Below are 21,775 nucleotides of genomic sequence, written 5' to 3'. Positions count from 1 at the left end.
GGGCCGTAGAAGTCGACTGTCACTCTCTCCCACGGCCGGTCCGGGATCTGAGTGGGCTGAAGTGGCACTGGTGGGTCGGCTGGAGCCGTGCACTGACAGGCAAGGCAATTATTGATCCAGTCGTCAACGAGAGCATCTAGAAACGGGAACCAGATGTGACAGCGTAGTTGTCTTTTGGTGTTTTCGGCTCCCCGGTGCCCCTCATGGGGCTCATGCCCCTTCGGCTCGGAGAGTGGCAGGGATGATGATTCGGCAGCCTCTCAGCAGATGTTAGGGAGAATTCTCATTCTATGGCTAATTTCCCTTACCTATAGAGTCCCCCAGCAGCTTTGCTGGATTTGAAGGGTTTGTTTTCTTCTCCTGCTAAGAGTGTGACCCTTTTTCCCACTCTTAGGCATATCTGCTATGTGTGTTCTAGGCTATTGTTTGTGTTTAATGTCTATGGGGTTTATCTCACCCACATAGGAACCATCTTTATCCACCTGTTTACACAGCACCCTCCGTGCAGTGACACAGGGGTGTCGTAGCGACCCCCAAACATAGACTCGATACCCTGGGACTGACTTCTGTCTCCCAGGGCATGTAAAGTCCCCATTGACTTTACTATTCACTCGTTATAAAAAAAAATAGCACAACCCATCTTACTATGGAGGTACTGGCAAGGGTTAATAGTTTTTCCCTTATGTTCATTTTCAAGAGGGTACCATACAGTCCCTCTCTCAAAAGTTTCTGGCTGGTGGCAGTGGTTACTACCAAAGATATTCGACCGTGAATATTTCCCTATGGGATTTTCCCATTGTTCGAGGCTACCACATTTACTGACAGCCTCTAACATACCGCTGGTTTATTTTTATATTAACTTTACTCCGGCAGGTTTTAATTGCCAGAACTTTTATATAAATTCCTTCTCGTGTCTTTCTCTAAACTCCTAACCCAGGTCGGGGATCCTTTGTTCGTCCTTTTGGCGGCCTTCTGCCAAGAAGCCCTCCTTTCGGCGCCACTAAGTCTGGGGTGGATCCATTGTGTGGGAGGGGGAGTAGGACCCCTGGACAGGGTTGCCTCAGCAACCCATGTCGCACTGTGCCCTGATAGGCTGGAGGGTCTCCCGCCAGGATGACCACACCACTGTGTGCGTGACAGCTAGGCTGTATGAATGGGGATCTTTTTGCATAATAGCAGGGTCCTGAGGACTGGAAGAGCAAGACGTCGCCACTGGAACTAAGAAGCCGAAGAGGAGAGAAGCCAAAGACATCTGCAACGACTGAACCACCGGTGAAGCCCTGCTGCAGTGTCTCACCACTTTTCTCCACACGACGAGAGAAGATCTTCATCTGCAAGAGCCTTCTTCTCTTGAGCTGGTGGGGCCAACCAGTATGCCAATTGTCTCCCTGGACCTGCCTTGGTTGAATCGCCAGTACCCTGTACTCGGAGACCGGATAGCCAGGCACCCGTCCACCCGGACCACGATTTAAAGGAGCGTACCTTTTATTCGTTGGGCAGCACCGCGGCTGGTTTCATCCCTGGGTAGTGCAGTGATTCGAACCTTCCTCCATGACGAGAGCCTCTCTTCCTCTGCTGGATCTCCTGAACGGCAGGAACTACCAGGAACAACCGCCACCGCAGTAATCTCTTCTTCATTTTAAGGTACTTTGTTCCGCCAGGCCGCCCTTTTTCGTTGGTAGCACTAAAGGTGTTTTAAATCCTTTACCTACCTGTTGGGTTGGCCGCCCCTATCTTCTAACATTGTCTTTCACCTTCTGCATCCACCTTTTCGAATCGTTTAAGAAAGACTTGACTGCAGCTACAAGAACATTTTACTCCTGGGCCCTTTGCCCTGTACCACTGACTCTGGCACAGGCCTATTGACTCTGGCTGAATTTGTTAGAACTGCCTTCTCCAGATTGCTTCTCAACTAGAACTGTGTTGATGCACCTAATTCTTATAACCACCTTTTCCTTCCCATTTTTTAAACTTGTGGAGTGCCATTTTGCTTGGTTTTCATTGTATTATACATGCTAAAGTACTGCCTTGCCTAAACTTGTTCACAAACTTATGGGAAGTGTTGCTAGGGTGTGTAAGAAGATATTCCTGTATAACTTGTGTTTTCCCACCCTTGTGAGAAATTGATAGAGTGCCATTTGTGTTTGGTTGTCACTGTGCCGTTTTGCTCAGTTTTCACTCTTGCTCAAACTTGTCTACAATTTAACTAGGGAGTTTTGTATATTTTTCTTGACTGATTTTAACTTGCTTTTATAACTGTGATTAATGTGTTGAACTAGAAGTGTGTAATAAATATATATATATTATTTTTAATACAAAGCTTTGGCCAGTGTTTCCTTGTACCCTAGTATTGTAGTCCTATTGTGTGAACCCTGGTGGTCAGTCAAAATCTCGAAAAAATAATCTCGAATAACAATAAGGTCGAAAAAAAAAGACGGAAAAAAAAAAAGTCGATTTTTTTTTTAATTATATATTTATTTTGGGGTCTGTGATTAAAAAAAAATGGTTAAAAAAAAAAAAGGGGGGGTTGGGGGTGGAACCTCCCCCTTTCGAATAAAAAACGTCATTAAAAAAAATTCGACCTTTTTTTTTCGGCCTTTTTTTCTAGATTTATTTTTTCGAGATTTGTAAATTCGGTATTATGACCATAAACCGTGAACCCTGAATACTGCTCATCTCCCTCTTGAGATAAGTCTGACTGCTTAGCCACAGCTACCAACTAAATCTTTGTGGGATTTATTGCTCATACCTGTAGTCTTAATCTCCTGTAGTGCTCCCTAAGGGAACTGCACAGGATTCTGCCTAACAGCAGAATGTTGTTGTCCTTTATGGCCAGTTCAGCATGCACCCTCGCCAGCCTTTCCATTTCCTCCTTGCAGGCCCCTGGGTGACCCAGCATTGAACGTCTGTAATCCTTCCATTTGTTTGTATTTGTCAGGGCGATGGTGAGGGAGGTCCTCGGGTCGGTAGCCGACGCGGCTGCAACCATGTCAAGAGACCGGGCTGGCGGGAGTGAGCTGGCAGCCACATAGTTAAGTTATGCCGTGTCACTGGCACGTTGGACTGGAGGGCCTGAGGGGTGCCGGGAGAGATAGTCTGCCGGGTTTAGGTCACCTCCAGGCCTGTGGACAATGTAGTAGTCATACTCTTGCAGTCTGATGCCCCACCTCTCAATTCTTGGGGGCATCTTGGGGCATCTTGGTGCGTGGATTGCCGAACAGCGAAAGTAGTGCCTGTTGGTCAGTAATAAGGGTGAATTTATTGCCAATTATGAAGTTGTGAAAATGTTCACAGGCCCAGACTACAGCCAGTCTCTCATTCTCAGCCTGCGAGTAGGCGGACTCGGGCATAGACAAAGCCCTGCTGGCGTATGCCACAATGTGTCTGGGGTTGATGTCAGCTCCGCTTGTTTGCTCCAAAATGGCACCCAGGCCGACTGGGTTAGCATCCACCGTTGTGGCTCCATGTAATAATGTCACCACAAAAATATCGCCATACAAAAATATTGCCGAAAAATGGTCGTTTTTGGTGGCGACATTATTGCATAGAACATGCGGGGGACACCCCCGCAACCCTCAAATTTGTTTTTTTTTTTTTTTAAAGTTAAACATTTTTTTTTTTTTGCCCCTGTCGCCATATATATGGTCACCCAAATAATATCGCCACAACATTTTCCTGGCGATATTATTTACGGCGACCATATATGTGGTGATATTATTACCTGATACCACCGTTATCTCAGTGTGCCACTAGGGGTCGAAGTATGCGAGGCGATGTGCTTCGGTCAGAGCCTTTTTGATTGACTCAAACTCTATTGGCATGCCGGGGACCACTCGAACACAGCCTCCTTTTGCAGCAGTTTCCTGAGCAGTTTGGTGATTGAGGCATAGTGCGGGATGTATCTGGCGCAGTACCCCGCCATCCCCATGAAGGAACGAACATCTGCGACTTGTTGTGGTTCTTGCAAGTTGGTAATGGTGGTCACTTTCTCTGGGTTGGGTGTCATCCCTTCTGCTGAGAATATGTGTCCGAAAAACTTCAGCTTTGATTTACTGAACCATCATTTGTCGATGTTGAGGGTGTGGTATGCGGCCTGAACCGCTTCACATGTGGCCAGGAGCACAGCATCATGAGCTTCTTTGGACGTGCAAATTATGAGAATATCATCCCTGTAACTGAGCGCGCCGGTGACTGGCCGAATGATTTGTCTCACCGCTTCTTGAAAGTTCTCGGCCGCTGACAAGATGCTGAAATTTAGTTCCTTTAACGGAACAACCCTTCGTGAGTGGCAAATGTCGTAATCCCTCGGGAGTCAGGGTGTAGTTCCAGCTGGTGGTATCCCTGAATTAGGTCAAGCTTTGAGAACATGCAGGCGTTGTTGAGTTGCACAATCATGTCTTTGATGCATGGGCCTGGGTGTCTCTCCTTCTGGATGGTGGTGTTGGCCATCCTCATGTCGACACATAGGCGCAGCCTGCCTCCTTCCTTTGGCACAATGACCAGTGGGGAAACCCATGGAGTGGGCCCGGTGGCAGGCTCGATGATGCAGTCGGAGAGCAGTTGGTCGAGCTTTCTAGAGACTGCTTCCTGCCGGTGGAAACCGACCCGCCTAGGCTGTCTGGGGACCGGCCTCACCGAGGGGTCTGTGTACAATTTGATTGGGGGGCCCTTCGACCTACCCAGGCCTGTGGATAGCTGGGGAAATTTCTCCATGATGTCCAGTTTGGTGAAGAGGTTTCGGGTGTCATCGACTCTGATGGCTCTCACTACATCATCACGACCTTGGCTGAGGGAGGTCGACGTTATGACTTCATCAGTACCGACGTGAATGTCGATGAGCCCCAGACATGAGGCTGTGTAGTAGCTCAGGAGGCAGCGTCCTTTCGCGGGGCATCGGATGACATGAATGGTCATGTCGGTTTTCCGTTCCTTCAGGAGAAGCCGGCGCTTGAAATGACCGATGGTTTGAAGGGGCTTATCTGCACCCCACTGAAAAATCCTGGATTGGGTGAGCTTGAGTGTCGGTTTATCTGGGATCCGCAGATACTCCTGCTCTCCCATAATGTTCACGGTGGCCCCAGAGTCTACTAGAAACTGAAAAAGGCAGCTCCCCATTTTGGCTGGGATCTTCACTGGCCTCTGCGCTGTCTTGGACGAGGTTGACTCGTAGTAGGGGGCGTTCATGTTAGGTATTGGGGTGTAATAGCCTTCATCCTCCCGGTACCCTTCGGGGGAGTCATCGTATTCAACTATTATATGAGGTGCTTGATCGTGGCCCCCGTAGCTTTGCGGATAGTCATGGAAATGGTATTCATTGACAGCTTGAACGTATCTTCTTTGGTTGGTCTGTTAGGGTCTCTGTTGGGGGTACTGTGGTTTCGGTGGCCGGTATGGCATTCTCGTGAGTGCTTGGGGCCTCATGATGGGGAACGGTCTTCCCTCCCGGAAGACGGAATTTGAAGTGTCCCTCACTTCTGCAGTTGGCACACCTTTCTGACAGGGCTGGACAGGACCCCAAATGTGGGAACGACATGCCACACCGATAGCACTGCCTCTGTTGTCTGGGCGTTTGTAGGCTGGGTTGTCTGTAGGGGTTGATGCTTCTGTCACCCTGTCGTGGAGCTGGTGATTGGATTGCCGCTATGAGTTCAGTGGCATCATGCTTCAGCGAGGGTGCGCCTGTCATTGATGCAGCTTGGGCATGCACCCTTTCGAAAATTCTGGTGAGTTCACTAACCTCTTGGATTGTGGCTTCTTCAATAGCTGCTTCTTGAGGGTGGGCGATAGGCAGCCTTTCGATGACACATAGGTGTATGGCCTCCTCCAAAGAGAAAGCGTCAAATTGATAGTGGGCTCCTTTGACCCTCAAGCGAGTTATATACTCGTCAACGGTTTCTTGTGGCTTTTGCATGCACTGATTAAAGAGGTATCTCTCATAGTCTCGATTGGGTTCAATAATCAATAACTTCTCAAGTGCAGCGATCAGAGTGGGAAAGTCTGGTTGATCAGCAGCGGTAATGGTCTTAACAATGGTTTTCACCTCCTCCCCCACCAGATTGAGGAAGACATCCTTAAGGTGAGAAGAGTCACCATCCCCAGACCGTCTGACGAAGTGGTAGAAGTCCTCCATCCATTCGGTCCACCGCTTGCCTTTGTTGGCTTGGGGCGTCATGGAGAATGGGGGGGGCATGCGCAGCTGAATGGATTTTATGCTGCGAGTAGGAGTTGGTGAGGCTGGAGCACTCATGATGGTGGATTGTCTTTGCTTTGCCAAGGTAGAGGCGCTTAGTGGAGATTAGTGGTGGGCTGGTGGGGTACCAGCAATGGGCATTCACTGACCCGGATGTTTTCCTTCCTTTACAAACTTGGGTAGAAAGTCTCTCTCTGGAGGCCAGTGGTAGGTTGGTGGTGTGCACGTTGGGTGTTCAAATGCTGGATGTCTCTCTCCCTCCTGGACCCTTGAATGATGTGGGCAGTCCTGCAGGGCCACCCAGGAGGCCAGCCTCGGAGTGTGGCGGGGCTGTCTTTCTGCACGCACTCACATTGTTGCCTGCAGTGTTTTCAGCATCTCTGTAGGTCTTGAGATGTGCGTAATGAGTGGGCGGGGCCACTCTGGGCCGATCCGACGTCCCTGCCGGTTGTGAGGAGGTGCCGTGCCTTTCCTTGGTTGGTGCATGGGTGTATGGGTTTGAGGGGGGGCACACTCACATGGCACACCACTGGAGCACGAGCTGTGGCTCTGTGAAGACGCTCCTGTGCTCCTGCGCTGAGGGGCAGATGTGCGCTTGAAGCAGGCCTCCACAACGGCGTATTCGGCTGGACTGTTTTGTTTGCCGGGCCACTTGGAGCACCCAGCGAGGTCACCAGAACACAGTGATGGGGACGGAGCCCCTCCGGATAGCAGATACAGCGTGCGGCAAGGACGTGAAGAAGGAAGAGGCAGCCCAGTGGGAATCACCGGCTGCATTCACTGGAGGACGCGTGGAGGGAATCACCCGCGGGAAGGAGGAGGAGGACTCTGGCACGCTAGAGACACTCCTCATCGCCAAATGTAGCCCGGACTGGGCCTACCCATAGAAGAAGGACGCGGAGCCGGAGAGTAAGGAACAACAACCATTTTTTTATTCTTTTCACACGTGAACTGGTGTCCTCACGCCACAGTACCTCCCACCACCCAACGTCATAACTACGCCCTCCTTTGGGAGGGGGCTGTGTGTCTTAAAGGCACACTGAACGGTAACAGTGAGCTGCATTCTTTAAATAGACTTTTCATTTTGTCAGAGAAGGAATAGAGAGCTAACAGGATTTTGGGCGGGAGCACAAACGTTAAGTGGAGTAGCAGGGATGTGTGGCCAATCGGCAATTCAGGAACTTGAACACATCTCTTCCCAGGTGTAATTGGTAGAAATATTGTTTGTAAAGAGTATTAGTGAAACTTGTGTTTGAAAACACCGACTTACTGTGGAGGCATTGCAAACATGTGGTGATTGTAGTTTGTTAACTGAAGTGAACTGCTGTTTTTGCAGGCGTTTCCCAATTGTTTGTATTTTTATTGTGCATATCTTTGGCCATATTGTCCAAACTAGCCATATGCTTTTATTTCACCAGCTCCAGAGAAGGATTAGCAGGGATTGGGCCTGGGGTAGGGGTAGGCAGGGCAGGTTGCGTCTACTGCGGGATTGCCTTATAGTGCTATATAGCCTATATACTATTGACGCTGGGATTTTTTAACATTTGATTGTTGCAATTACACATTTTGAGCACTGATAAACTCAAAAACAGATCAAGAAGACTACTTCAAAAAAACACTGGCAGGCACTTGGAGTTCAACGTTTTATGGTAAGGCTGGATTAAAGCAAGCTCAAAAAGTTCCCATGAATGGGGCTTTGGGTGGGAAGAGGCAAGTAGTGAGTGGGAATTGGCCGTTGGGATTAGCATGGCCGGTCAATGGGTGTGCAAATAACCAAACAACACCTACAAACTGTGTGTTGCTCGTCATATGCCATTTCTCCCTATCTGTACTATATTGCAATAGTTTCGCATTCTAGGTGGCCCAAAGCGCCACCTAAAAGCCCAAACTAAAAAGACTAATGTGAAGCATTTAAGAATCAGATAATAAAACATTTGCCATAAAAAAATGTACACAGCCAAAAAAGCAAAGCAAGCAGTGACTTTGTCCAAGACCTGCCAACGTAAAGTTTCTGCTTTATTTTGTGCATTGTGGGACATGTATGTTTGCTTTTAACATCATCAAGGCGAGGACTTCAAAACACACGATACAACAAATAGTAAATAACAAGTGATGTACTCAAGCATGAAGTGGGAAAACTTGGAAGTGAAGCTCGGCCACCTGAAGCACAAGAGAGACTGCACAATTTACAATTGCACTGCAGTCATAAAAGGAACAGCTCATTTCAGGACGCCAATTGCTGAAGGAATTTGGCGGGTGTGCTTTGGTTGCCTGGCAGGAATCCACATAGGACTTTGGACAACGCCCATTGAGCATGTGTCCACAGCACTAGTTCAAGTTAATTATTAAAAATACAGGCTGGATGTGTTCTCGTGTCTGTAGTGTGTACTTGTTCTGGTATTCCTGCCCCCTACTTTGGAGTGAGCAAGCCAATTCCCACAATGTCTTGGAGTTGGATTTTGACATGTGTGTTCCTTCACATGTGTTGTCCTGGGCCAGTCCTGCCAGGAAAGGTGTTGGTGTGGCCTACCGATGCCAGCCACTGGCTAAACATCAAAGTCATCCTACAAGAGCTGGTCGCCAGGGGGCATGAAGTGACGGTCTTGGTCAATCCGTCCCAGTTGATCTTTGATGCCACCAAGACGTCGCCGTTCAACTTTGAGTGGTACCAAGTCCCGTTTACACAAGAGATGCTAGAGGCGGTTCTCGAGGATTTTTTCAACCTCTGGATTTATGACTTACCCAATCTATCCTACTGGGAGGTTTTTTTTAGGATGAAAGACCAATTTGCAAAGTTTACTACTATGGAGCGGCAAGCCTGTGATGCCGTCTTCCTGGATCAAAGTAGGATGACAAACCTGCGCGCCCAGGATTTTGATGTTCTTCTCTCAGACCCTTTAGCTCCTTGTGGGGAGCTGGTGGCCCAGCTGTTGGCAATCCCTTTCGTGTATACTTTCAGATTCTCGATGGGCAACACCATGGAGCGGCTCTGCGGCCAGATCCCATCCCCTCCATCCTACGTGCCAGGTGCAATGATAGGCTTCAACGACCGGATGTCCTTCATGGAACGGTTGAAGAACTGGCTATTTTACCTCTCTCAGGATGTGGTCTACCACTGGCTCCTCTATGGAGATATGAGTCAGTATTACAGTGAAGTCACAGGTAAGAAAGCTCTTTGCTGAATTGTTTCCCCCGATGCTGTACCTCTGCAACTTTGCAGGGATGTCGCAGACATTTGTGCCGCCAGGCCAAAGAAATCTCTCCTATGTCATCATGGCAACTCAGGTGTTCGAACCCAATTCCTGGTTTGTTCTAGCGCTGTACTCCGCAGGGGCAGCTTGTCTATAATGGCAATAGGGTGCTGACCTGCCACCCGTTGTGGAGGAGCCAAGCCATCCCAGAGAAAACACTGAGCGTGTCCTCGGCCACTAGCTGCGGCTCAGGATGTTGTCCTGGGCTGACTTTTCGCTGTTTGAAGGGATATGTGGTTCCCCTTTGACAGTAGTATCCCCCAATGCCCATGTTCAAGGGACCATGCAAGGCTGTGGTGATTTGCTTCCCAAGCCTGGAAAGGCCCATTGGGGATGCAGGCCGCGGTACTGCAGGGTGAAAGGTGCGTAGGGGGCATCCCTACGCCTCCCTGTACATTCAGAGGGCCTGAAGCGGCGGGATGATGTTGTTCCAGCTCCACCAAACATGTCAGGAATCAGAACGCTCGCCCTGGTTCCTGTGGTGCACCGGATCTGGAGGGATTCAGGTAAGAAAAAAAACCTCTCCATATGTATGAGTGAGTGCATGTATGCATGCATTTTTTATATATTTATTTTTATCATTTCTAGAGCGCACCCTAATCCAAAGGCGTCAAGGAGCTTTACAGTGTTACACAGTCAGTAAAAAAACAATATAGAACATTTCATACAAGCCAATTTACACCACAAAGACTGTTTCAACAAATACTGAAAAAGCCTTTCTAATATTTGAGAAAGAGGAACAAAGACGCAGCCCCACCGGCAGTGTTTGCCAAGCTCTAGAGGCATCACATGAAAAAGAAACTAATTTGCAAGTTTCAAATGCTCAAATTTGGGAATCTCCAACATTTTGACATCACTACTTCCGGTAACATGAAGACCACCGGAAACAGTTTATCCACCAATAAGAAGGAGAACCCTGGATAATGGTGTCAGGCACTAAAGAAAAAGTGTAGGGAAAGCAAATGAAGTTCTCTCGGAGCCGAAGGTGTGAGATCACATTTCCGGATGCCCATCACCAACCCTGTCAGCAGAACAGAAACCCGATTTCAGAGGGGCCAGAATAGAGGCATGTGTGAAAGTGCAGTCAGTGTGCATGTAGTATGGGTGGGCTAGTGTGTATGTCGGGTGCGTCAATGAATATATGTGTGCATGTCAGCTAGTTTATTAAGGTTATTATGGTAGCATAGATTAACCTTTTTTACTGGCATTATGGGAGTTATGGGCAAAGCCACCATGAGTGTGCTTACATGGCGATGAGGCAGGGAGGCTACATTTAGGAAGGCAGCAAGGACATGTTTTCATACAGTGGCATCGAATTTATCCTAGTGTTATTGGCAAAGCCAACATGATTGGCCTTTTTACATGGGGGCTCAATGTGTGCAGCCAAGATGGACATGTTTTCTCATAGTGGCATGGCATTTTCTACTGCTATTATGGGCAAAGCCAACATATGTGTTTCCATAGTGCCATCCTATGCTGTATGGGTTCAGCCAATTTGTATTTGTTTATTTGCAGTAGCATAATACTGGCATATGTTTAGCAAAGACATCATGAAAATGCACTGAAAAATGCTCTTGTGCACGATTGGTGACTTGGCGTCTATTAAACCTATTATAAACTGTGTGGCTTTTAAACAAATGCTCAATTTAAATCCACCATTTAAAAACATTCCTCGGGAAAAAAACATGCCTGAGCACTCCTTGATTGCTTGGGGCTCCCTTGCTACGTTCAGTCGCTCATGCATATTTGTGGGAAATATTTACGCTCCTCCAATTATACAATTCACCAACCGCCACTATTGCTCTACTTAATTTTTGTAGGAATGGTAACACCCTGCACTTTTTCACAATAACTCTTCAGGACACCTCAATGCGATACATTATAAGTGTGCTATCTACAGAGCAACACTTACATTTTGGGGCATTACCACTGCAACCAACCCTTATTAGCCAGAGCCATCGTGTGGTAATGGACAGTCACACACTAGCATTTTAACGTCAACCGCTCTGACAGCACAAAACAGCAAATGCCCCTGCTGGTGATCCCTGTTGTTGCCGGGGAAGACCATATCAAAAGCGATTTACGCAATCACGTGCTGCCATGTAAAGGCACAAGACACTCTCCCCCTTAATGCATTTCAAGATTCATTTGCTCTATTTTCGATTCTTTTTTTCAATGATATCATTTCTCAAACAAAGAAAGTGTTGACAGTAATTTAAATATTTGTAAAATCATGTAATTGTAGCAATACACTACTGTTACAAAAAAGCTGTAATTTGATATTATTAGGTAGGAAAAGGCAGTTATCATTCTACATAGGTAAAAAAAAACTGTTGCTCTGTTGTAAATGCTGCAACTTTCGACCGCGACTGCTTTCTCTCTTCAACCGCGTTTTTGTGAATAAGTTGGTACGATGACAAATACTCATCACGCAATGTGATAACTTCAGCTTCTTTATTTCAAGTTCCCATAAGTACAGCTGTAGTCATCTCTCTCAGAGCCTGATAAACTGCCGTTCCTCCACTCCTTCAATCCATCTCTGACTCATAAAGAATCTTAACATTCCACAAAGTTCTCTGCTTCTCATGGAATAGATGTTAATTATGTACATGCATAAAATAACTATATACAAACGTATTCCTATACAACACACCTCCTTCACTTATATCCCAAAGTGACATTTGTTCTTCTTGAAGTCAAGCTCATTTGGAGTCCATGAAGTGTCCTAAACGCCTTAGAACAGCAACTCTCTCTTTACTTCAAACATCACCATCTTGTAACCTGACCACATTCCCAAGGCCTTCCATCAGTACCTTCCTCTCAGAGAATTTGGATTCACCCTTCCTTACTCACCTGGGTAACTTAACCTTGACTTCAGTTCCAGGCGTACACACCATTTCCTTACAGCAATATCCTTGATCATATCTCAATTTTGATGCTAAACCACAATTCATCATCCTTTCTTTCACCTGTTCTTAATCCACACTCATCATTCTAGACCTGCCCAGCCATGCTGGCTACACGTGCACATTGGGGTTTCTATCCCTCAACAATTCAAACAAAGCTTCAGCTGTGATGTCATTGGGCACACTGCATTCCCTCTTAATCTGATTCTGTGAACCAACCCCTTTAGATAACCCATCTTTCTGTCAAACATGGCCGGTACCCACGTGGAAATGTTTCCTTCACCTAACAGAATTTATATAATTGAAATCCTCTACTATAAATTCTTCTTGTGCTCTGTTGGTATTGAGCTTTATCCCAAGCTGCACTTGCTGACCCCATGACAACAACCACCCACCCTCCCACGTAGCTAGTGATAGACTCTGTAACACCCTGGTACTCATTATCCCTTGAAACTCCAAATTGGCCACAAGTTCTCTTATAACGACAATAGATACTTCACCATAGGTATTCGCCTTCACCATGACTTCAGATTATCTGAAAGCACGACATCCTAATGGGGAGGACGGATAGCTCAGGGGCAACGTAGTGCAACACAGGTTCGAATCCCAATCCTGCACTCGCTGGTATAAAGAACGTTATAAATGAACAGTTTGATAAAAAATAAGGCGGATTTCCATGTGTCACAGCTAACCAAACAAAGAACAGTCTGCCTCACTATCAATTAGCATTTGAACATTCAGGCCATTCCCCTTAATCTGAGGGTGTGATTGTTCTCTTCTCTTGCCATCACTTATGGCATTAACAATGTTAAATTCCTCTAAACCATCATCACTCACTGCTCTCCATTCTTTGTTCGTAACTTCGTTGATCATCCTTCCACGCTCCTTCCAAAATCTACACCTCCTAGCAAGATGTCCCTTCCCGCCACATTCTCGACACTGTACGTGAATCGCTACACAATATTTGTCCATTCATAGGTGCTGTGTGCTGCCACAACAGTAACATTTATTAGGATAAGACACACAGGGCTACACTCCTCACATAGCATTACCGTAATGGTAAGCAGGGCACACCCCGGAACCCCAAACCTCGTTACTGCATCCAAAGGGAGCGGGGGACACCCCCGGAAACCCTACTCTGCTTGGGCACAGTAATGGTGGTTGGGATTTTTGTACCACGCGCCTGCACAGTTGTAGTAATGTCGCCACAATCGTGGCAACATTATGGTACGATTCCTTTTCTCTGTGTTCAACATCCTTCGCTATCTCGATTGGCCCAGTCCAATGAGAATCCTTCTCCTTCCGTAAGTCTTCCTATATCCTATCACTGATAGTGTTCCACAGTTCATGTCAAAGCTAGTCCTCACAAAACTGTCACAAATTCTTCTATGGAATTCTCTGTCCTCTGGTGCCAAAATGATATTTCACCAAAATGGTATTTTCCTTGACCTCGAAGGATTTTCTAGCTTCGCCGGGCTGCTTTAAAAGACATTGATTTGTTCACCTTGATCCATTTGAGGGTGTGCGAGCCTCTTGAATATGCCCTGACGAGCATGTTCTAATCAGTGGAACTGGAGTGCATGTTTACATTCCACAGAAAAGATTGGGCCATATAGTGCAAGTGCCTTTTTAAAAAAAAACCTCCTTCTAATCTCTTCTCTTAACAACAGGTTCCCCTGGTGAGAAGAGAAACAGCCCAGGACCTGGAATGTTCACCATGCCAGCTAAAACCACTGTGAGGAATGCATGGTATCAACTGTAAGGAACGCATGGTATCAACAGTAAGACAGACACAAGTGACCACAGTTCAAGGGTGTCTATTGAACTTCAACAAGGGTAGAATAAATGCCTATCTAATCCTAAATCTACAAATGGAGCATTCTATGACCATAAAATAATATTAACGCAGTCCTAGTGGTGGCTTGTCAAAATAAAAGGGCCCATACTAAAATACCTATTGCCAATTCTTACCTCTAAATACAAACAGTGTGAGGAATAATCTTACAAAAAGAAAGGTGTTCAAAATGATACGTCAGGAGGTTCAGGCCGTTGGCCTACCTTCCCCACGTTTTTAGCACTGGACACGGCGGTTCACTCGAGCGTAGCACAGTCTCTGGCCTCTTTAACATGAGAATAGAGTTCAATCATAACATAGGGACCTTCTGTATGTAAATCTCTATACTCTTCAAAGTCTCTTCATTCAGTGCCTGATGTAACAAAACAAAAATGATACATTCTTTTCCACTTTGGATTTCCACAAGTATTCACTTTAGGTGATTCAAAATTCACCCAGATCCCCCTCAGTTGGGTTCAGATCTGTTTAGCACAATATTCGTTCCTTTTGATCCCCCTCATTCAGGCTCATATCCCTTTTCCACAATGTTCGCAGGACATTCTTTCGGGTGACTCACGGTTCACCCCAGATCCCCGTCAGCCGGGCTCAGATCCCCATTTTAAACACAATTAGTCTCCCTTAGCCGGGTTTGGACCAATTGCATTCAAGTGTTGAAGACCTTCTAATGTTCACAGGGATTTAGCTTGAGGACCACTTCGATTTTACAATTCTTTCTCTTTACATTTGTCCTCTATGGGTTTGGATACCTAACAGAGACTTTCCAGTGAGCACGCACATGGTGCCAGACCACTCTGTTTACAGTATATATCTTTGTTTCAAAGTTCAGTCACTCATTTAATTCTTTAATTATGTTCGCATCACTTGTCACATATACTTCATGCACTGTCTTCTTTTCTTCAAATTCGTTCATATCATGTTGCTGCTTGCATCCTTGGGTTCCAGACAGCCCAGGTTGGTATCAGACTCCCCAACTCACTGGCTGTGCTGCCTTCACTGACTTTTCTTTGTTGTAGGACCCAAGGACAGTACCACAGTGGCAACCGCTTCTCCCCACCTTGACTATCGAAGCGGGAGAGCCCCAGGTACCTCCGACACACAATGCAGGGGTCTTCAACTTTGATTCCAGGTCTTATGTTTTCTATTCTCGAAGACTCATAAAAGTTACAGTCTTTCGGTGAGAAGGTTAAGGGCTCTTCCTTTGTATTCCTTTTCAAACTTGTCGTCTTTTGCCTTGTATTAAACTCTCATCTTGGAATTGCTGCTTCCTCGTGCACTTTGCCTCGCTTAGAGTGTGCTCTTGCTCTCCGCCTTTTATCCGCGTGGGGAAGTGTGATCGAAGTCAGGTGTGTGTAATGATCAGTAATTGCCTTGCCTTGCCTGCCGATCGTGTTTTCACATGTCAGGTATATGGCTCGGGTGTTAGTCCGTTTCCCCTCACAGTGAGTTGTCTATGAGAAAGTGTTTGTGTCGTAAAAAGATAGGGATTGAATCCTTAAGTATCCTACTGGTATGATGTGGTAAAGGTGTTATACGGAAGGGGATACCGCATCTTGCCGTCCGGTGTCCCACTTGCACTCTCAGAAGACTCCCCATCCAGGTGATCCTCCCGCACTGGTCCACCCCCAGGAACCGGATCCAAAAGCGATGGCAGTGTCCTGGCCACCTAGATGATAGATCCCCAGGGACTGGTGGGTGCGACACCTTCAGGTCTCTCACACCACTTGGCCCTCACTTCAGAGCTTGCACCTGCTGCATTCCAGTACTGGTTTCCCAACATTTGCATTGACTACTGTGACCACTGAATGGCCCCAAAACTCTTTATAATACTCTTCCCCACTCTAAATCAATGAGTATTTTTAGACAGCCTTCAGACTGAGCATGTTATAGGTCTCATGCCCACTGGGTGGCATTCTTTTCTTCCAGAAATGCTCTTCAAGCAGAACTCTAGCAACTAATAGCTTATGGACATCGCAGCGTCTGCGTTGTTTAGAGGCTTGTGATCCTTCGACACAATGCTTCAAGACTTCGGCTGGGAGGCACATGCATGCTCCACCATGCTCCTTACCAGACCGGTGTCCTCATATCCTGGCAACCCTCATGGTTGCAAAGTGTCATTGTTTGGCTCACGCACCGTGCACACAGAGTCCTGCCTCTCCAATTTCTCTCTGGATATTCCCTCTTTTCTGGTGCCCCAGCACCTCTTCTTACTAGCACAGGGTGGGAAACAGGGCCAGTTCTCTTCTTTGATTCATGGGTCTGGAACCAGAGATGGCTCTGCTCAAGTTTCCGAGGGGCAGGGAGCAGAGGCCTAGGCAGGGTAGGGCCTGAGGGGCAAGGCCCACCCAAAATCTGTAAAGGCCCACTCAGCAGCACTGTGTGGGCATTTACAGATATTTGTGTCAGTGCAGTGGGCCCAACTACATTAGCATCAGGCCCCATTTGATAGACAATCTTTGCTACGCCTCTGGCAGGGAGGCTGTAGAAAGAGATCTAGGAGAAGCGATTGACCGTCAAGGAGGTGGAGGAGCAAAGAGCTTGAATATGAAGATATTCCCATAGAGAGAGTTGGAGGTTTTGCAGTCCCATACCCTAGAATGCCTTGTGGACAATGCAGAGGGTCTTGAATTTGATCCTTGCCGCAACTGGGAGCCAATGCACATGTTTCAGAGCTGGAGAGATACGATCCCTGGTCTTGAGGCCAAGGCCAAGTCTTGCAGTCCTGTTCTGGATGAGTTGTAAAGGACGGAGAGAAGAGGCAGGTAGATTTAGAAAGAGGCCGTTGCAGTAGTCCAGCCTAGAGAAACCCAAAGCTCCGGAGACAGTGAGCTTCTGGGGGAAAGTGACGAAAGGAAGAATACCTCTGAGGAGGTGCAGCTGGTAGTTTGACTTCTTAGAGACGTCAGAGATCTGAGGAGCGAAGGAGAGTGTGGAGTGGAAGATGACCCTGATGTTCGTAGCCTTACAGGTGGTAGCAGGAAGAGGGCCCAGAGTGGGCGAACAGAGAGTGACAGGAAAGGAAGGTGCTGGTGACCTGATGAGGAAGATCTCCATTTTACTGGCATTAAGGCAGAGATCATTGGTGGCACACCACTCCTGGATTGCGGAAAGACAATCCAGAATGAGAGAGGGAGAAGAGGCAGCTGAGGGGAATCTGAAAGCGAGCTGAGTGTCATCCGCATAGCAATGAAAGTTGGAGCAGAGAGCAGCTATGTGGTGGACGAGAGGTGCCAGGTATTGGTTGAACAGCCAGGGAAAAAGATTAGACCCCTGGGGAACACCACAAGTAGAGAGAGCGATAGAGGAGAGGAAGGACCCAATTTGGACCTGGGAGGGACGGTCATAGAGAAAGGAGGTCAGCCAGGATAGGGCCTGATCAGTGATACCCAGGTTATCACGATGCCGGTTGAGCAGGATGGGATGGTTGACAGTATCAAAAGCAGAAGAGAGATCAAGTAGGATAAGGACAGAGGGGTGGTTAGTATCCAGGTCTGAAAGCAGGTCTTCACGGATGTTCAGGAGAGCAGTTTCCATGCTTCTGGCCACTCTGAAGCAAGACTGATGGTCATGGAGACATCCAACAGATTCGGTGCGAAGGTTAAGCTGGGAGATGGCCAGATTTTTGAGGAGTTTGCCCAGAAAAGGAGTAATGGAGATCAGGTGATAGATAGCAGGACAGGAGGGGTCGGTCGAGGGTTTCTCAAGGAGAGGTTGCACAAGTGAGTACCTCAGGGGGGAAGGGAAGGGTCTAGTGGCGAAAGAGTGGTTACAAAAGTCGGCCAAGGCTGAAGCGAGGGTGTCAATGTGGTCATTGATGGTTTTGGATGAACAGGGAAGAACCTGTTTTGACAAGACTTTCATAGATCGGACTTGTCTAGAAACCTTGTCTGGGGTGAACAAAGGAAAGGAAGAGAAGGGAGGAGGAGAGGTGGCCACAGGAAGGCCAGAGGTAGAGGAAAAAGTAGAGGAAGAAGGAGGAGAGGAAGCAATGGTGGACAGGATGCCCCCTGTTTTCGAGATAAAATGTGAAGCCAAGGCTGTGCAGAGGGCCTGGGAGGGGACAGGAGAGATAGAGACTGCAGCAGGATTGGCCAGCTCCTTGCAGATTTTAAAGAGTTCAGCCGAGTTCTTAGATGCTGCAGAGGCACAGGCTTGGATGTGAGCTCTCTTCTTAGTGTGGACAAAGAGTCGATACTACCTTTGGAGCAGCCGGCAGGCCAGTTTGTCAGAAGGTGCACAAGATGCCCAGCATTTCCTCTCAGCCACCCTACACTTGCGTTTAAGGGTGATGAGGCCTGAGTGATACCAATAGTTGCACTTGGCTTTGGGCTTCAGGCGGATCGTCATGACGGGGGCAAGTACATTGAGAGCGTCAGAGATAGAAGGATGGAGGTTGGAAAGGGCTGTGTCCGGATGTGAGTTAGCCAGAGGTACAAGAGAGGAAGAGAAGTGGCAGCGAAATCCTGAGCTGACACACACTTCAGGGGTCGGATGACCGAGAAGGTAGGTGGCAGTGCAGGGGTTGGCTCGGCCTGAGGGGTAGAGAGAGAGATGAGAATAGAGGAGAAAGTGGTCACTCCAGGAGAGAGGAGTGGTGAGAGGGTTAGAGAGGGGATGGTCTGCAAAGATCAGAACATCCAGGGTGTGCTGTGTAGAGTGAGTCAGGCCAGAGGGAAGAATAGAGAGAGAAACAGAACAGCAGAGGTTGCGAAAGAGTAAGGAGGAAGAAGGAGAGGCCCACCCACTCGGAGAGGAAGGAGGTAACCTGACCAGGTCGATGGTAGATAGAAGCCACAGTGACAGAGCCACCAGGAGAGAGAGAAAGCCTGCAGGCCAGGCATTCAAAGGAGGAGTAGACCTGCATAGGAACATCATAGAGTATGCCTCTTGGCACATCAAATTAACATATATGTCACCAGATGTTCTATTAATTTTACAACCATACACTTAAACATGCTTTATCTTTAAGTGCAAATTTAAAGCAGAGAATAGTTAATGAATAAGAAGATGCTACAGGAATACATGGTAAATATTTAATAGCCACGTTGCCAATGGTGATAATTGTCACTTTCACATTCTATTATTATTAAATAATATTCGAAAATATATTTTATTGTATAATGCATATGCTTTTGAAAAATGTTGTCATATAGTCCATGCTCTTTAGATTTCTTCTATACCCTGAAATCCCACATAACGTCATGTAGAAATTGGGAATTTGTCACAGATAGAACGTACAGTGTACGCAGAGATCACTTGACGCACTTTGGTTCCAAGTCTGTCCTGACTCCAACAATTATATGCTCTGAATGCCTCAAGATGGTTCCATCTTTTGAGGGCATATACAATGAGATCAGACTGGGACAGGCATCTGGGGCAAAAGGATAATAAAGAAAGTGGATGTCCAACATACTATTGTCAGTCTGTTTTGTGAAAGTGTGTCATTAGATTAGTTACTTCACTGTGGTGGCACAACACTTGAAAGATTAACACGAACAAAAAGTCTAAATCCAAATTACATGAAGACTTTTTACCCAAATAACCTACATTAGCCAGTATTGAACAGTTTCCTTCTAATGGAATGATTTCACATTTGCGAGTGTGTGCCACCATTTGTTAATTTATTTGTATACTGTCCATAATGGAAACTCTGAGTCAAAGCTTCAGGGATAACCACAAAACAAGTGAACTAATCAGACATTGAAAAGTTGCCATACTAAAGTCAGATATATTTAAATTACAGGTGAATGGGAGGAAGGAAGGAAGGAAGGAAGGAAGGAAGGAAGGAAGGAAGGAAGGAAGGAAGGAAGGAAGGAAGGAAGGAAGGAAGGAAGGAAGGAAGGAAGGAAGGAAGGAAGGAAGGAAGGAAGGAAGGAAGGAAGGAAGGAAGGAAGGAAGTCCTTCAAGTGACATACTTGTACGAGACATGGGATATTAACATACAGCAAAGCACCATGGAAAAGAGCATAGCCAGTCAGGCTGGTGAAAGCACAATAATGTTTGTAAAATATTCCTATTAATGTAATGCTATACTCACTAATTAGTCCTTAACCCACTTGTGATATAACTGCTTTCACACATAAGAGACAGTATGCACATACTGCAGCAATTCACAGAATTTGAGTGAGTGGCATAGCACATAAGGGTTAGTAACACTAGATGTAGTAGCGTTTTATGCTTATATTGAACATACAGCAGCAAAAAAACCTATTGATCATTTTGATAATAAAAAATTGGCACCTTATTGTTTTGAAAAACTGATTCTGAAGAACCTATTGGAGCTTATTTTGAAAAAACATTTTTCGTATTGAAAATTCTAATTATTGACAATTAAAAGGAGTCTCTGTGGGGTTTAATTTTTCCCCTTAAGTGTCAAACCTCTCCATGGGTTTTTCTGAAGAAACAATAATTGACATGTTTGATACAATTCAAATAATTTAATGGACATGCTATATTGATGACATTGTTCTGATATGGCCTGGCACAGAAAGTGAACTAATTGAATTTTTAAATCACCTAAATGATAATAGACAGAATATCAAATTTATAGTGACATATGACAAAACAAATGATAAAACAAAATTGTCCTTTTGGGATCTAGAAATTCTCATAGCAAACAATCAAATTGAGACAAAAATCTTTAGAAAATCGACTGGATCAAACCCCACACTTTTTGTCTCCAGCTGCTATAAGAAAAGCATAACACAAGATCTACCAATAGGTGAATATGGAAGAGCTAGAAGAAATTGCGGCGATGACAGATTTCTCATGAACAATGCAAAATCATGAGAAGGACTTTTGTAGACAGAGGGTTTAAGAAAACAGATATATAAAAATGCAGAAATGGAAGGAAAGACAATCAGCAGAATGGAGTTATTAATGCTAATGAGGAAAAATGTCAAACAAATGGCTGTTCATTACTAAATATAGTGCTCAGAGTAACCAAGTGTTTACAGTATTAAATAATACATATTATTACACACTGTTATTAGACAAATAATTACATCAATTTATTGAAGCAAAACCTGCAATTGTGTTTTCTAAAGCTATGACAATTGTTTACATAATAACAGAATGTTTTATGAATAGTAAAATAATTAGTTTGCAGAACAAACAACCTGGTTGAAACAACCCAGAAAAGGTTTTTTCAAGTGTAGAGATTGCATCTTTCGTACATTTCCAAATAGATAAACATGCTGTGTGATTGTTATAATTAAAGTATGACAATAAAACAAATGATCAACTGTAAAAGTACTTTCATTGTGTATAGGATATAAGAAGCACAATTCGGCCATTGAAAATCAGAATATAGGAACACATGAGATATATACGGATTAAGGGTATGCGACAGCCACTAGCATTAGATTGAAAAATGGAACATAATGAACATCTAAAAGCACTTTGAATTTGTGTAATACGGAAAAGAAGAAAAGATCATGAAAAAGCAACAAGAAGCAAAAATAATATGTTTCTTTTGAAGTCTAATTGTTGGCCTCAATACAGACCACAAACTACATTCCTTTTGGGCTGAAATGTATATGAAAAATGGTTTCATTTAGAATGACAAATTCCCGAT

The 21,775-nt window shown here is 45.8% G+C and overlaps 1 protein-coding gene across 6 annotated transcripts in view; it reads left to right on the top strand.

Annotated features, from left to right (window-relative positions):
* The window catches only part of LOC138515788 (UDP-glucuronosyltransferase 2A1-like), a 428,107-nt gene that overhangs the window by 267,830 nt on the left and 138,502 nt on the right, over positions 1 to 21,775 (top strand). Inside the window, exon 1 of one of the 6 annotated variants that reach the window (XM_069630514.1) lies at positions 8,616 to 9,345. The exons of the other annotated variants lie outside the window; for them this stretch is intronic. Coding sequence (XP_069486615.1) covers positions 8,632 to 9,345 — 714 coding nt within the window. The 5' untranslated portion in view covers positions 8,616 to 8,631. Of the gene's footprint in view, positions 1 to 8,615; positions 9,346 to 21,775 lie in introns of those variants that run through there. 6 annotated transcript variants of the gene reach the window in all.

This window comes from Ambystoma mexicanum, chromosome 6q (genome assembly GCF_040938575.1).
Source record: "Ambystoma mexicanum isolate Mex_15411 chromosome 6q, UKY_AmexF1_1, whole genome shotgun sequence".
NCBI classification, from domain to species: domain Eukaryota; kingdom Metazoa; phylum Chordata; class Amphibia; order Caudata; family Ambystomatidae; genus Ambystoma; species Ambystoma mexicanum.
Note: the sequence above shows the minus strand (reverse complement) of the source record. Positions and strands in the feature narration are given on the sequence as shown.